The following is an 18672-nucleotide window of genomic DNA, read 5'->3' on the forward strand; positions in this document are numbered from 1 at the left end:
ATAGAATTGTAACGCCCCAAAATTTTGATTTTGGGTATTATGAATGTGTGACATAAAATATCTATCTGTTTTAGTGGCTGTGTGTTTTGGGTGTGTTTGGGAGGTCTCAAGTTCAAGCCAGGGCTTGGGCAAATTTTGGTATTTTTATGAATAAGCCCTATCTTTGGTCAGTAGGCTTTTAAGTAAAAGTTGTCAAATAATTAACAGAATGGGCCTGCTGGTGTAACACCCCTAACCCGTATCCGGCGCCGGATTAGAGTCACGAGGCATTACTAAACATAAGTATAGATCTAATTATTCACACAAATAATAATCATATAATTAAAACAATTGACTAATTAAATATTAAAACATACGTTATTACTCATATTACATAAGAATGATAACTCAAAATTTAACTGAATCCGTACCATGTATGTAAACATATTTTCAAACAAATAAATATGCCTCAAAGCTATACCATATGTATACCTACTTTACAAATAAATAACTTAAATCATAAGCACATTACCTTAATAATATTCGAACACCTAATATAAGTTAAACACTTTACTTCATAATTCAATACATGCGTATACATGGCTTAATGTCTGTTAGCAAATGTGGCATTAACAACACCATAATATGATCAAATATATTTCATTAAACATAAAAAAAATTCTTATGCGCATTTTACCACATCGAATTAAACCACTCAAGCAAAATCATGTGCACTCATTGCCATTTATTCTATCCTATAATCGGCTAGCAATTACCATATAAAAACTATACCTAACTCATGCACAAATCATTTAACTAATATTAACCAACAATCCAAACATTAGCAACCATGACATATGTGCATATATATATACATTCAATTAACCTAACTTTAGCCGATTTTGCATGTGCATCATTTACTAACTCTAAACCTATTTCCAAGACAACTATACATCAATTTATAATACCAAAACATACCTATTTACTCATTACAAGTTTGTGTGTATATGTATACCTCAATTGAGCCATTTCCGAACACCCATACTAAACATATCACTTTACATATACTTTATAGTTCTATTAGCCGAAGATATTGAATAAATATTATAGCCTTTCCACTCCTATAATAAACATCAATCATGTTTCATTTTCATATGCATAACCAAATCAAATAACTCTATTTGCAATCATCAAACTTAACCTCCAAACATTTGTACCATTCCTAACTTGATCCGTACCTAAAGTCTCACTCATTCAATCATAATATATATGCATACTCTTTCATTTCCAAGCTGAATCAAAATTAACCAATATACAATCAAATATAAATTCATCATTTTATCTCATTTAAAGTCAAATTATAACCTAACCATAAATGCAAATCTAACCATGTAACAAGCATACTCGATGAGTTATTACAACGCATTCATGACATATGCTAACAAATCATATAACCAAATTACCATTCATGCAAGTTATGAAACATACTTACCATAATAAGATTAAACCATAATCAAACATAATCGGACTCAAGCATAATGATCAAGCCATTTTTGCATGGCTTATATATATATATACAATTTCAAACTCAAACACAATAAGACTAGCTTATACATGTATACACTTTCAAATCCAACCAAAACAAATGCTAGCCTATACATGTCATAAGTTCATAGTTCAAGCTTTTAAAATACCAAAATAGCATTCGATAGTGTGAAAAATTTCCTTGCTGATCCCTGAGCTCGTAACTAGCTTTCAAAAATCTATAAAACACCAAATGAACACACAAAGTAAGCATAGAAAGCTTAGTAAGTCATAAGCAAATATATCATCATATGAACATTAGCATTATAATATCACTTGGCCGAATATGAATAATCACATGTACCTATAAATCACCTTTTATAACATGCATAAATTATATGATTATTTCAAGTACTAAACTTACCTTATTTTCATGAACATTTCACTTCGCGCGTACCTGAACCATTTAGCTTGATTTCACATTTGATATTAACTTAACATTGCTCATTGAACCATTCGGAATTAATAAGGATACTCAGATAGCTCGAAAAGATCGTACAATGCTAACGTCCCAGACATGGTCTTACATGAAATTGAATATTGATTCCACTATCCCAGATAGGGTCTTACACGAAATCATATACGATACCAATGTCCCAGACATGATCTTTCACGAAAATCTCAAATCAATGCCAACGTCCTAGACGTGGTCTTACACAAAATCACATATCGAAAACCTATGTCATGACATATGTATCCTAACTATTCCTAACATTCGTACAGGGCTTTCGGACGTCATAATTCGATCGATTCAAACTCGTAGTTACTTCTCCCATACTTATATCAATTCGACATACACATATAAAGTTACTAAAATTCAATTAGGCATAATTAAATACATTTTCATGTCAATTTAACAACAATTATTTACTTATAAACTTACCTCGGACGAAGACAAACAGACCGGGACGACTATTCAACAACATTAGTTTTCCCCCGATCCAAATCTGATTTCCTCTTTTCTTGATCTAAATTAATATAAATTAAACTTATCTAATCACATATGTACTAAAAAAACCATAAGAGTGTGATTTTCACTTTAGCCCCTAACATTTCACATTTTTCACAATTTAGTCCTTAATTCACAAAACACAAAATATTCAAAATTTCACCACACCCAAGCTTGGCCGAATTTCACTAAGGTCCCTAGCAGCCCATTTCTTTCATTTATTTCACATTTTAACCCTTAAATTTATGAAATTCACAATTTAATCCTAAATAGTCATTTTTACTAAAAATCACTTAATTAAACTTGACAATCTAACAACATATATTTATTTTTCATCATCAAACACAAAAATCATCAAGCTATCAACAATGGCAAATCTCAAATTCATCATCCATTCAGAAAATTAAAGCATGGGCTAGCTAAAACACAAAGCAACAATCTCAAAAACGTAAAAATTATCAAAAACCGAGCAAAAACGAACCTTAAATCAAGCTTGGACCAAGGCCGAACGTAGCTAGCTTATTTTATTTATTTTTCCTTTGAAGTTTCGGTAAAGATGATGAACATAATGCATGGTTTTTATTTTATGTATTATTATATTAACATATTTAACTAATTTACAAAACTAACCTTGATTATTTTAATGATAAAACCTTATAATATAAGCCCATTACCATCCCTGCATAATTTCAATGGTTAAAATTCCATATAAGGACTCCACATTAAAAGAACACATCAATTTTGCACCTAATCAATTAAACCATAGCTTTTACATTTTTTGCGATTAAATCCTTTTTATAAAATCGAGCACACAAACGATAAAATTTTCATACGAAACTTTCACACATATTAATTCACATACTGTAAACGCCAAAAATAATATTAAAATATTTTTCTAACTCAGATTCGTGGTCTCGAAACCACTATCCGACTAGGGTCTAAACTGAGCTGTTACAGCTAGTCTGGTGGATAAGTGGAGTGTTAGGGTGAAGGAGGTCCTATGTTTGAATCTTGGCGTGGGAATTATTTTTACTCGTGCGTCCAGGAGAGTTGAAGATGGACTAAAAATCTGAGTACTGGATTTAGTGGGGAGTTTGATGGAGAGAAATAAAGGATTAGGGTGGTTATCAAATATTCTGTTCATCTTTTTTTTTCATTTTTTTTACTTTCCCAAAAATTCCTCCACCCTCTTGCCATTTTTCTCTTCATTGCTGCCGAATTTCTGCTCTCTTTCACCCTTCATCTTCTTGATTTTTCTTCTCCCACTCTGCCTCGTGTCGTTCCACGTTTGTCTGCGATCGTTCGGTAAGTTTTAGATAAGTGATTTGTCTCGGTTTGTTAACTTTCACCTGAAGTGTTTTGTTTATGCCAATTAGAGGAGGATTCAAGGGCTCGTAATCACCAATCAGAGTCTTAGTTTGTGTGGGCATTACTGTTCATCTGTTGAAGGTAAGGTTTAGTCGCTTATGGATTAAAACCTTGATACGAGTTCGATTTGGGATCACGTTATGCGAGATTAAATTAGTGTTATTTGTTCAATTATAGGCTTTGGAGCGCTCAGGGACTATTTTAGCATAAAAAAACTAGGTTTGTACCCGAAACGCAGAAAATGGGCTTCAGCGAAAAGCCGAAATTGCTTCCTATTTGGATAACAGCAGTAGGCTAAATTTGAAAAATTGCCATAAATTGTGAAAATCAAATTAGAGGATGAAAAAAAATATGGAATTAAATCTTATTGAGCCTAGTTTCTCATAGAAGAAACAGTGTAAGTAATGGAATTATAAATCGTGAGATATAATAAATTTTGTGAGACAAGGTAAGAATGAATTCGGGTTTTCCTGTTCTGACTTTGAAAAATCATAAAAAATTGAAGAAAAATAATTATGGGTTGAAATTTACATGTTTAAATTATTAATGAATCTATTTTCAATAGAAATAAATGGAAACATCATCCAAATTTTGTACTAACAGATAATTAATTTTTAGTAAAGAAAGGTCGAAGCTGTCAGACAGAAGAACAGGGGCAAGATTGAATATTGTACTGTACTTATTGGCTAAACCAAAAATTCTAAAAATTTTATGGTAGAAATCTATTTGAGTCTAGTTTCAAAGACATCAAGCAGATCTTAATTTGGAACCTTTTAGCTCAAGATATAAATAATTTAGTAATAGTGACTCAAGTAGACTGCTTTGAAGGAACATATAAGTGAATAGTAAAAACATAGATGAATATTTAGCTGGCACGGGTTACATTAAAAATGGACCACGTGGCTAAGGCCAATTTGGGCCGAGTGGGCCACACAGGCGTGTGCGCCCACAAGGACAGACCACATGGGCGTGTGAGCCCATTTTAACTGAATTGATTGCTAAGGTTGCACAGGTCACCCAAGTCGACTGTGAACCTACTGTAGGGTCGGTAAGCATCACTTAGACCCCTAATTGTACGAATTGACTGTTTGGTTTATATATGTGTTGAGCATGATGATAATATGCTTGTATACTAAAATGGTTATATGTACTGATGTCCTGAGATAGCATGTCATGACTTCTATGTTGCATTGCATGGGGTTGGGTTGATTATATTTGGAGGAAGTGTACTGAAAGGCTCTTAAGCCTAACATACTGGCAGCTCAGTTGCAAATTACTGTTTTGTGCCGCATTCAGTCTTATCTAGAGTGTAGGGATAGGCGGGTTGATTTGATCCCCACATGGAGTGTAGGGTTGGACGGAGATGGTGTGTAGAGCCTGGTTGGGCAGGACTTTGTTACTGAATACTGCATGATTGCTACTAATACTGTGATGGGTAAGGCCCTACTACGTATTTGATATTGTACTGAGATGGGCTAAGGCCCAAACTATTACTGATACTGAAAAAGGGCTTAGGTCTAGGACTGCTTTAACTGTGCACTGTGATTTGCTATTGTTTATTTTCTGTGGGATTACACACTAAGTTTTCCTAAACTCACCCCTTTTGTTTAAATGTGCACAGGTAATCCCCAGATCTAGATGGATCGGTGTGGCGGAGGACTCAGCGGTGATCACATTTTTGGACTTTAATGGTTTTTAACCCATATTTACGACAATTGGTTTTATTTCTATTCTATTTTTACTAGCTAAGTTTTTGGGTTGTAATTGGAATTTCAGACTTTGGTTTTGAGTTTTAATTATCTTTACCTTGTGGATTACAACTGCTAGTAGTAGGAAACCTCGGTTTTCAAAAGAAACAACTGTTTTTCCTAAACGCACGATTGTTTAATCTGTTTTAAAAGCTTCCGCAAACAAATAACGTTTTGAAAATATCGATTAAATGAGCAACACAATTTTGGAACTAATAAGATATTAAGATAAGGAATTCAATGGAAATGGTTTAATGTGACAACAGGATTTTCAAACACCCTATCATGTGACATCGCTAGATCTGGCCACAATATCTGGGCCGGGTTTGGGGTGTTACACATTTGAAGTGGCCAACCTCATCCTCATCATATCACCAAAGGAGTTTGTGAAGAGTATGGAACTTAGATTTTTGGTTATATAATGGCATGTACATAGGGTTAGAATCATATAAATTTTTGTTGTAAATTAGTCATGTGGTTCTAAAACTATGTTATGCATGTTTAATCTTATTTTTTACTTTGGAATGATCTCCCTTAGATGGATATACTTATGAGTTAAATGATGTTTCTGAATGTTAAACTGACATAATTTGAGTTCTAAAAGTGTTTAGATATGATATAGAATGTTTGAAGGTTGTTTAGATTTAGTTTTGGTGTTTTAGGTAATATGTCTCCGATGTCACGAGATTCAATCTTTAGTGTTCTGACATTCGAAGCCAATGTCACGACATTCGAGTTTAGTGTTACGATATTGAGCACACTACTTTTAGTGTTGCGACACCCATTTTGCAGTGTCGTGACATTGACATTATTTATCTTGTTTTGATTCGAATAAGCCCCGAACGACACCTATTTGTAACCAAACTTTAAAGTAAGCTTAGAAATTACTTAAATAAGTCCAAATGAGTATAGTTATGTAAAATTGAATTCTTGAAATTGATGTTCGAATTAAGTTACCTTTTGTGTCCAAATGTGATATCTCCTGCTCGGGACGTATCAGTTCATTCCGGGTAAGAGGTGTTATAACAGAGGGGTTTTGTTAGCCAAAAATATGTTCATGAATAACTAGCTAACTAATCGAAACTACAGATGAGCCCCTGTAAGAGCAAAAAATACCACTTTTAGGCAATGTTGGAGAAATTCATGGAGAAGGCTTTGCTTTTAACTTCATCTGAGGCCGAAGTATGTTCTTATGTTTGTTGTAGTGGGCAAGATGGTCCTTCGGGTCTCCTATTCCACTGTAAGATAACTTAGAGAATTTAAAAGTGGCCAAAGGTTATGAACCAAGACCGACGAGGCCAAGGGTTCATTGGCATAAATCCATGAAGCTTTATAAGACTTAGAACCCTTGATCTAATGCAACAACTCCAACTTGAGAGCTACTATTTTTTCTTCAATAGAGGCTACTTTGTTGCGGACTTGACCGCGCCCCGGCGTGTATGCATCAAGGCTGAAAATCAACACAAAATATTCAATAATAGGGTGGTATACTGCAAGTGTGACAGGTCAAGTTGTAATATTTTTAATGTTAGAATGGAACACTTAAGCATTAAAAGGATCAAACCCAAGAGAGTTTGAGGACAAAGTGATTCCTAAGCAACAAGCATGCAAATCGAAAGTCCAGCTAACTATTAGCTAAGTATCATATTACAGCAATTCATAGTCAAGGGTAATTTATACTAATCGGCTACCCAACACTATGTAGAACCAAATTATAAAACAAGGAAAATTACATAATTAAAAATTCAAGAAACACAAGTGGTTGATTGACTTCGATGTTGTTGATTAGTCTTTGGATTAAGGATCTAAAAGGCTTAAACTTCTAATTGGTTCAATTTTACCTCCCAGTCACCATTTTACTAAATTAGACGATTTAGTCTATTCTATCTCTCAATCTCACCAAACTAACTCGGGCTAAACTTGTAACACCCCAAAATCGACCTAAACGTTATGGTCGAATCTGGCGATGTCAAATTAAACACCCCTTACCCGTATTCGATGCCGGAATAGGGTACGAGGCATTACCAGAACACATACACTTATAAACGTATTAAATCGAGTTATAAAATTTCATACAGATTCAAACTTTCAAATTATTGTCTTCGAATCACTAATTAGGGCTTACGAGGCCCAATATATACTCATTTGATCCAAGCCTTATAGCTACCACCATTGTAATATATTAAATATTCAATATCTCGTAACGAATCGCTAATCTATCCCATATACTTTCACACAGATTAATTCACAATTCACAAGTCTTATCATTTCAAAGCTTATAAGACACATGTACATATCAATACTAACTCGTATGAGTCTCATACTCATTCATATGCTCAATAAATCTGTTAAATCATTTCAACATCGAAGAATCCACATTATGTCGAAATAATACTAATAACAATCATAAATCTTTTCATATTAATTCCATGTATCATTTACGAACTTCAATTATCATTTCATAAATAGGTAATTCACTAATACATCTTGCCATATACAATATCCAATTGGTGAAATCACTTAATTGAATTCAACTTCAACAATCACAATAAATCTATCACTTGAATATGAGTCCATGTACCACTTACCAACTTTGTCAAATTAGTGAACTTCTTACGGAATTGAGTACTTATTTTCTTGATGCCATAGTCCAACTATGGTCTTACACGTAATCACATAACATATACCGATGCTATAGCCCAGCTATGGTCTTACACGGAATTACATATCACTTATTGCCATGGTCCATCCATGGTATTTTCCAATCAATTCGTCTTTATCAACGAAGCGAAAGTACTCAACCTGCGTTCTACTCAATTTGAACTTTCATTCCAATTTATCTATCTTTCTCAACAATCATAATTCAACCATGAATATATATATATAGAATAATAAATTATGTCATGCATAATACTAACAAATAATTGTTTGGTTTCAGCCAAATGAATTTACAATTCAATTCATAATAACTAATTGAAATGAAACATTATATCATTTCTAATTCAAGGTTTATCAAATATAATCGAAAATATGACCAACTTATATACAAATCATTCATATATTTTATTTTTCCTCCTCCTCCTCTCCATTCCACATCCTTAGTGTACATAACACTCTTACAAATAACATTTTCACTCATACGTATACTCAAAGTTGTCTATCCGAGTTAGAGTCACTAAATTATTTTTATTCAGAGCTACAGAGCTCCAAATTAAGATCTGTTAATTTTCCCTGAAACTAGATTCACATATATTCTTAACATAAAATTTTCAAAATTGTTGGATTAGCCAATAAGTACAGTTTATTCTTTAAAGTTTCCCCTATTACACTGCTTAACAGTTCTGACCTCTCTTCACTAAAAATTAATTATCTCACTGTACAAAATTAGGATGGTACTTACGTTTATTTCAATTGAAAATAGACTCATTCAGGGTTCTAAACATATAAATTTTAGCTCATAATTATTTTTGTACAATTTTTAAAAATTTTCCAAATTCAAAATAGGGGATTACAAACTCATTCTAACCCTGTCTCACTAAACTTAAAATATCTCAAAATATATAATTCTATTGCTTGATCTATTTCTTTTATGTAAAAATGGACTCATTAATCTTTCATTTCATATCTTATTCACTCTCTAATTCGATTTTCACCATTTTGGTGATTTTTCAAAGTCACACAACTATTTCTGTCCAAAACTATTTTGTTGCTAATTCTACTATTTCATAATTTCACTTTTTCACTTTCGATCACTATTCAATTCAATTCCATACATATATTCATCATTCAATTACACTTAGTCGTTACATGATCTCATGTATTTTCACTTAGTCAATTTCCCGTTGAACACTCGGAATATACACGGATACATAGAGAATTAGCATATAAGTGTCACACTGATATGTAGCCGAAGCTACCACTGATACGTAGTCGTAGCTACCACTGAAATGTAGTCGAAGCTACCACTGATAGGTAGCCGTAGCTACCACTGAAATGTAGTCGAAGCTACCACTGATTAATAACACTGAAAATGTCCACGGGCCTGCTCACATAAGTTGTTTGGTGTCTACAACACATGTTAGATCACTCAGCACCCGGGACTCACTGTAACACTGTAACACTGGTCTCTAGTGACATGTCACTTGTATCCACTTCTATTCCTAAGTTCAACCGGGAATTTACACTTAACACTTTATTTTAAACACTTTATCACTTGAATAATTCATGAACAACTTTCCTTCTAGATTCAATATTAATTCACATATCAAATATAATTCACAATTTATAAAAATATATTTCTATTATTTACACATAACTTACTTTGGTGCAACAATATAAAAATTTAGCAATTTAGTCTTTAATCTTTTTTTTTCTCCTATCAAGGTTGATTCCACTTCTTTATTGATCTATAATAACACATTTGACTTATTTAATACTCACATTTATCAAAACAGTCCTTGACTCAAAATTTGGAAAAATTACAATTTTGCCCCTAAACTTTTGCATATTTACACTTTTGCCCCAAAGCTCGTAAATTAAACTTCATCCCTTATTCTTATGTATTATAGCATGATGAACATTTTTCCCTTCTATGGCAACATCAAATTCCCACTCTAACACTTACTTATGAACATTATGTATTTTTACCGATTATATTGTTTTACTCGTTTTCACTTAAAATCACTTAGCAAAAGTTGTTTAACATAATTTTGAAGCTTCATATTATACCATAAAACATCAAAATAAACACATTTCACCTATGGGTATTTTTCCAAATCTAAACCCTAGGTTAAATTATTGCCAGAATAAGCTAAATCAAGTTACCAAGACTCTAAAAAACGTAAAGAACATTAAAAACAGGGCTTGGAATCACTTACTATAGAGCTCGGAAGCTTGAAAACCCTAAATATGGCTTTCCCCATGGTGAAATTTGGCCAAAGCTTGAAGATGGACAAATTTTTGGCTATTCTGCCCTTTTTAATTCTTTTAATTACTAAATGACCAAAATTCCCCCAACGTAAAAATATCCTATTTCACTTATCTCATGTCCATTTTTGTCCAACAAGTTAACCAATGGTCTAATTTCCATTTAAAGACCTCCAATTTAAAATTTCATAACAATTGGACACTTTTAACATGTAGAAATCAGCTTTTACACTTTTTACAATTTAGTCCTTTTTACTAAATTGAGTGGCCAAACGTCGAAATTTTCAAACTAAATTTTCAAAAAATAATTCCGTGAAATCGTAGACCATAAAAATATAATAAAAATAATTTTTTTTCTCATCAAATTTGTGGTCCCAAAACCACTGTTCCGACTAGCCCAAAATTGGGCTGTTACAAAAATTATCGATGTTCAAAAAGATCTCTCAATCTCACCTATCTATATGTTCCCTTAAAGGAATCAATTATAAGTTTTGAATTTTATTTAATTTATTCCAATTTTTACAATTTAATCCTTGTACCAAAAACTAACCAAACAACATTTCCATCAACCAGCCACCATAAATTTAGCTACTCACCATCATTCCAATATAAACAAAAACCCAATAAACATTCAAACCATACATTAGATCAAGCACAAAAGTAAGGTTTAAAAAATCTTAATGATTTCTTGATGGTTGTTTGGAGAAGATGAAGATGGCAACAATGGTGGTGAAAAATAACAGTAAAGTTCAGACTTTCATCTAAGAAAATGAAATGGAGCTAAGCTGAGCTATATTAATGGCTAAGGATTAAATTGAAAATACAAGTAGAGTTGGAGTGTTAAAGTGCAAATAAAACCAAACTATAGTAAAAGCTAACTAACTAACATCAAAACCAAAAAAAAAAAAAAAAGCTTAAACTAAACCCTAAAAAAAAGCTTAAACTAAACCTTAGAAGACAACTAGAAAGCTAAAAAGATGAAAGGAAAAGTAAAAAGTGAACAACCACTTTAGTTCTCAGCTAAAAGGGGCATTTAACATCTAATTACAACCCAAAATTTTAGACCAAAATGCCCCTAGACATAGTATTTTGATTGGTGTTGGTGTTGGACAAAAACTACCCTTGCAGTCAATTTTCTCCTCGTCAAGCAGTGATATCACAATACCTAAAATAGTATTGAAATTGGGAGTCTTAGGGGTCTCAGTGTCATGATACCTATCATTGGTATTGCGATATGATTGGAGTTGGCCTCAATTTTCTTCACTTCAACACTGTCAGGGTTATCACGACTTCTATGGCCTCAATGTCATGATACGCCCCTCTAAATGATGATTTCTTTGAGTTCGGGCCATTATCGACTTCCTACACTAACTCAATCATATTGTTAGGTCCCTATGGTGCCATTCGGCCAATTTGGATCTCAAAAGGACATAAAACTAACAAAAACCATTTATTAACAACAAAAGCTAAAAATTGAAAAAAAGTAAAGAAAAGACATTTAAATTGCATGAGAATAAGCTCCTCGAGTGTAATGAATAGCCTAATTTGATGTATCAAATTACGACAGATCAGTACTCCTTGGTCTGAATGGATAACTGGTCGAACATTTTCCATAATCTCATTAGTATTACCATCATTTTGCTTTCTACAGACAATTGATTGAGTAAAATCTTCTGGTGGATAGGATCAAACAAGATGGTCTCATTAGTAGTGTTTTTAGCTGCACACAACTCTGCGATCAATTAATCGTTGTAGGTATTCTAGAGGCCCAACAAGCGTTGACGCTCTTGCTATTCCTAAAATAGGTGTTGTTGGGCCAAGAGTTGGTTTTTCATAAGACACCTCTTCTCTTGCATCTTATTGACTTACTGTTGAGGGGCATATATTTGTTGTTGCTGGGATGTCTGATTTGGGGGCACAGTAGACACAGTGTCGTGAGATTGGAAAGTATCTAGACTGGAAAAATATTGGCGCAAGACCTAGTCATTAGGATCTCGAAGAGAAGTTTCAGGCAAGATTTGAGTGCTTGGGGCAATCAATGGTACAACTACGGCAGTATCAGGATCAATCAAATGAGTGGAAAGAGGGATGTTGAGGGAAGCCATGAGCTAAGTAAAAGCCTTAAGAAGAGTAAAAACTGGGTGGTTCATCGTCTAAGTGCTAGGAGGAAGAGTTTGGTTTGAAGGGAGCTTAGTGTTGGCAAGGTCTTTGTCGTTCCCTTAAAAGGAATTGGTAGGGTTAGCAGAGTTGGTAGGGTTAGAGAAGTTGAGAGTAACATCTTTTTGGGTCTAAGACATTGTTCAGTTCACACTCACTGACCGTGCCCCCGCGTGTGTGCACCGAGTCTGAGAATCAACACAAAAAAATTATAATATGGCGGTATACTGCAAGTGTGATAGGTCGAGTTGTAATAATTTTTTAGTGTTACAATTGACACTCGAGTTTTCCAATGATCAAACCCAAAGGAGTTCAAGGACAAAGTGATTCCTAAGCGACAAGCATGTAAATAAGAAGCCTAGCTAACTATTTGCTAAGTGCCACATTACGGTAATTTGTAACCAATGGTAAATTACACTAATCAACTACCTAACACTAAGAATGACCAAATTGTAAAACAAGAAAAACTACACAATTAACATTCAAGAAACACAAGTAGCCGGTTGACTTCCATGTTATTGATTAGTCTTTGGATTAGGGATCTAAAAGGCTTAAATTTCTAATTGGCTCAATTTTACCTCTCGGCCACCATTTTATAAAATTAGATGATTTAGTCCAATTGATCTCTCGACCTCACCAAACTAACTTGGGATAAAGAAATTGACACTCAATAGAATCTCCTTTAGGTCTCACCTATCTATATGTTCCCTTAGAGGCATCAATTCTAAGTTTTGAAATTTATTCAATTTAGTCCATGTACCAAAAATAAACCAAGCAACATTTCAATCAACAAACCATCATAAACTTAGTTACTAACATCATTTCCATACAAAACACAACCCAATAAACATTCAAATCATACATTAAAATAAGCATAAAGAAATCTTAAAATTTTCTTAATTATTGCTTGAAGAAGATGAATGTGGTAACAATGGTGGTTAAAAACAACACTAAAGTTCAATTTTTTATCAAAGAAAAGAAAATAGAGTTGAGCTATATTAATGACTAAGGATTAAACTGAAAATACAAAGAGAGTTGAAGTACTAAAACGCAAATAAAACCAAGCTATAGTGAAAACTAACAAACTAACATTATAACCAGAAAAAACTTAAAACTAAACCTTAGAAATGAAGAATAAGCTAAATAGAAAGCTAAAAAGATGATAATAAAGTAAAAGTGAACATCCTCCTAGTTCCTCATCCAAAAGTGGCTTTTAACATCTGATTACAATTCAAAATTTTTGACCAAAATACCCCTAGACGTCGTATTTTGATTGGTGTTGGTGTTGGAAAAAAACTACCCCTATAGTAAATTTTCTCCCCATCGGACAATGGTATTGTGACACCCAAGCTTCAGTGTCGCGATACCCAAGACAATATCGAACTAGGCGGTCTTTGGGGCTCGATGTCACAATACCCATCCTTAATGTCGCGATATCACTAGAGTTGGTCTCAATTTTCTTCGCTTCAGCACTTTCAAGGGTATCACAACTTTCATGGCCTCAATATCGTAATACCCACTTTGAATGAAGATTTCGAGCTCCGGCCATTATCGACTTCCTACACCAACTTAATCACATCATTAGGTCCCCCATGGCTCCATTTGGCTAATTTGGGTCTCAAAAGGGCATAAAACTAACAAAAAATCATTTATTAGTAACAAAAGCTAAAAATTAACAAAATTAAAGAAAAGACACCTAAATTGCTTGAGAATAAGCTCATCTAGTGTAATGGAAAACCTAATTTGATGTATCAAATTACAGTAGATCATTCACCGCACCAATTATTGATATTAAATACAACAAGGGAGGAGGTAACGAGAAGTTATTGGTGGTTCTGTGGAAGTCAATTCACCTAATGAGGCCAAGAGTCGAAAAGGAACAATAAGATAGGCTGACAGAGAGAAGAGGATTTGCTCAGAGTATATTTAGGGTTGAAAAGTTGATCCATTCTTCATCATTGAAGTGGTACTTATATGAGAGGTCCTCTTGTCCTCTAGCATGACATGGCAAGTTATTATAAGGAAAGTTGTCATAATGCATAGCGTGAAAGACGTGCACTATGAGACTCATTTCGTTATGCACTTAATTAGTACGAGGTTGTTATGTCTAAATGAGCCCATTGTTGAATTGAGAACATGTTCACACTTGAGGAGTGTTCATACCTAAAAGTGGGTGCCTCAAAAGCGAGTGCTCATCTCATTATCTAGGAGCAGTTGGGCTTGTCGAGAATGCTTATCTAGTGAATGGCCTTGAAAACAAAAAGGTGTCGCTCCTCTAGTCAAAATGGATAGTCAACCAAGACATCTCTTCGAGTGAAGTCAAAGGGGAAGCCAACACCTTCTGTCCCACTGACACATGTCCAAGTGGAAAAAGCAATTAATAAATAAAGTGAATAAATTTTAATGATAAATGGACATTTTTCAAACTTTAGGAATACTTTTTCTTTTCTTTTTTGCAAAATGAGATATAAGTCGATTGAATGGGTTGAAATTGAAACCTTGGTGGATTCAATAAATATATTAAAATTGAGTAGTAAAAAATTAGATTGGATAGATAAAAAATAATTTCATATATGTTTCCAAAATTTTATTTAAATTAATAGTTGATTTTAATTCTAGCCCCCTATTATTAACTTAAATTAACTATATAATAGGAAAACAAAATAAATATAAAAACAGCGTAGAAATGTTTTAAAATAAGAAATTAAAAATTAAGTAGTCTAAAATTAGCATGTTGCAGCGGGGATGGTGTTCTGGAAGCCGAAAATTGGATGATGAACTGAAAGGGAAGAAAGCCACTAACAAATGGATAAATTAAGACAAAAGTTGAGTTTCAGGGATAGCAACAACTTAAAATAACAAGGAGAAGAACATAGTTGGAAGTTGCTAATTTACAGACAAAATAAATAGACACCAATGTTGGTGTATGCATTAGATTAATTGAAGCAAAAAGGTCATAGGTTGTTGGGGGTGAAGGGATAGAGAGAAGAAGCAACCAAATGAGCCATAGCCAAGAATTCTATACCAAAGGAAAGTACAAGATAATCTATGGCATGAGAAACGAATTTACGATATGTTATAATGAAACCAAGCCTATTGTGAACAATTACTGGCAATCCGTGAACCCCATGATGAAAACGCTTCCCATCTTTTTGCTGCAACTAAGTGTGGTCATAGCCATTGGTCGTGTTTTTATGATCGTCCTCAGGCCTCTTCGCCAACCTCGCTTTCTTTCTCAGCTTCTTGTATGTATATGTATATATTTTGGATATTTTGTTTTGTGATTAAATTAAAAAATAGCTAATTACTTGGTTCATGCATGCATGTAGGCGGGGGTTCTGCTAGGCCCGGGTGCGCTGGGAATATCGGGCAGGGTAGCTAATGATCTTACTCCTTTTGAAGGGAGCATGTTTCTGGAGACAATGGCCAACCTTGGGGTAACATTCTATATGTTCCTCGTGGGGCTGGAGATGGACTTGACCCCAATTCAAAAAATGGGAAAAACGGCCTTGAGCGTTGCCATTTCTGGTATGCTTTTGCCCCTGGCTGCAGGAGTGGGATTACATTCCATGGCGCTGCAACGACAAACCGTACGCGCACCAGAGATGGGGGCATACTTCTGGTCCATTGCCCTTACCCTAACAAGCTTTCCCGACTTAGCTCGAATGCTTTCAGACCTGAAGCTCATGTATACGGATCTTGGTAAAACTGCCTTGACAGCAGCCGTTGTCAATGATCTCTCATGTTGGTGTCTTCTGGTGGTAGCTGTAAGTTTAATCAATGGGGAAAAGGAGTTGTATGTGGCGATCCCAGTGTTGGTGGGCATGACAATCTTCTGGTTTTCGTTGCGTCCGTTAATCCGTAAGATACTGAGATATATATCAGCAACCAGCAAAGAAGCAACAACTTCGGATAAGCACATATATTTCATTCTATCATTGGTGTTCCTGTCTGGATTTGTGACAGAATTATGTGGGGCGCATTCCATTTTTGGAGCTTTTATGTTTGGACTGATGATACCCGGAGGAGAGCTAGGGACGACCATCATGGACAAAGTTGAAGAGTTCGTAGTGGGGATTCTGCTGCCCCCTATATTCTTGATTACCGGCACCAGAACCAATATCCAGTACATTTTTGCTGACTATTCTGTTGGACTGGTCATCGCAGTTGTACTTCTGGCTTCCTCTGCCAAGATTATAAGTGCTCTTCTTGTCTGCCTCTACTTGAAGTGCCCTGTGCGGGATGGCTTGGCCCTTGGTGTCCTCATGAACACCAAAGGTGTTCTTGCCCTCATTATTCTTAATGAAGGACGAAACATGAAGGTGGTTATAATTTTTCCTCTTTTTCTTTTATCATCTAAGACAGTCATTAGTTTACTTATAGGATCCATCTCTCTCTCTCTCTCTATATATATATATAAAATATTATTTCAGGGTTTTGACCAACAAACATTCTCTTGGATCGTGGTTGCCATAGCGTTTATGACCGCCATTATTGGCCCGATTGTGAGTTACACTCACAAGTCTGAAAGGCATTTAAAGTACATGGATAGGCACTTAGAGAAATGTAAAACAGAAGCACCAATTCGAATCCTTGCATGCGTTCATTCCACCAGAAATTTGTCGGCCATGATTACCCTCTTGGAGATTTCAAATGCTACAAGAAAATCCCCGGTTACAGTGTTTGCTGTTCATTTGGTTGAGCTGGCAGGGCGGGCTTCTGCAATGCTGATTTTCCATGATAAGGATAAGACGGCTGAAACGGGACACACTTGCAGCCGAGAAAAAGCTGAGGCGGAGCAAATAGTGAGTGCCTTCGAATCCTTTGAGGACAACAACCATGGGGCCACTGTTAAGCCACTAACAGCAGTGTCCCCTTACGCCACCATGCACGAGGATGTCAACCATTTCGCACTAGACAAGATCGCCAATATCATTCTGATCCCATTTCACAGGCGATCCGATCCAGTCGGTGGATGGACGGAAGAAAATGTTCAGCACAAGCTAGTGAACCAAAATTTGTTGGCCACTTCACCCTGTTCCATCGGTTTGCTTGTGGATCGTGGTCTATCGAGTTTCGCGGAATCACAAAAAGACACGCAGCAGGAATGTCGAATTGCCATGTTGTTCGTTGAGGGAACTGATGATCGTGAAGCATTAGCTTATGCGTGGAGAATGGCAGGCACTCCAAGCGTAACGCTTTCCGTAATCCGATTCGTACCAGGAAAAGATGGTTCGGAGTTTATGGAGAACTCAGGAGACAATGAGGAGGAGCCAGATATTTTCACAGCTATGTTTGAGAGAGAGACGCAGAAGCAGCTTGATGATGATTACATAAACCAGTTCAGGTTCAAGACAATGCATGATCAATCTATAGCTTACGTTGAAATACAGGTTAATAGTGGAGACCAGATTGTATCGGCCATAAGTAGTGAGTTCTACGATTTCGATTTATACGTAGTAGGAAGAGGACATGGTAGCACATCCCAATTGACAGCAGGGCTATCAACCTGGAGTGAATTCCCTGAACTGGGAGTTATGGGCGAGACATTAATTTCAATGAATTTGGAAACTCCAGCCTCAGTTTTGGTAGTGCAGCAATCTCATCCTGTATCATCTGGATCAAAGAAGTTCACCTCCAACTCCACCAAGGATGTTTTTGGAAATAAGGGGGTACCAGCTTTCGTGAATCACAGAAAGTCGGTTGATGGTTTTTGATCAAAAATCATATGATGGAATGACACTCCACTCACTACCCATTATCTTCTTCCTTTTGCTGCTGATTATATGAAAATGAGAATTCATGCTTCACAAAGTTTCAATGGTGGATACTTCATACATTATTTCTTTTGCATTTAATAGTTCATACCAAAGATGAAACTAAACATTTCTGATTTCTTTCTTTGTTTCCTACTCTTGTACTCCCCCTGATGTATCCCTTTCTTTAATTTCCCACCCCTTC

The 18672-nt window shown here is 35.0% G+C and overlaps 1 protein-coding gene across 1 annotated transcript; it reads left to right on the forward strand.

Moving 5' to 3' along the window:
* The first annotated feature begins 15686 nt into the window (after positions 1 to 15686).
* LOC105763775 (cation/H(+) antiporter 15) lies at positions 15687 to 18658 on the forward strand. The gene is made up of 2 exons (XM_052625055.1): positions 15687 to 15956; positions 16041 to 18658. The coding sequence occupies exons 1-2, from the start codon at positions 15711 to 15713 to the stop codon at positions 18426 to 18428; spliced, it is 2634 nt and encodes an 877-aa protein (XP_052481015.1). The 5' UTR covers positions 15687 to 15710; the 3' UTR covers positions 18429 to 18658.
* Positions 18659 to 18672: the final 14 nt, after the last annotated feature.

The sequence above is a fragment of the Gossypium raimondii genome, chromosome 12 (genome assembly GCF_025698545.1).
Source record: "Gossypium raimondii isolate GPD5lz chromosome 12, ASM2569854v1, whole genome shotgun sequence".
Taxonomy (NCBI): domain Eukaryota; kingdom Viridiplantae; phylum Streptophyta; class Magnoliopsida; order Malvales; family Malvaceae; genus Gossypium; species Gossypium raimondii.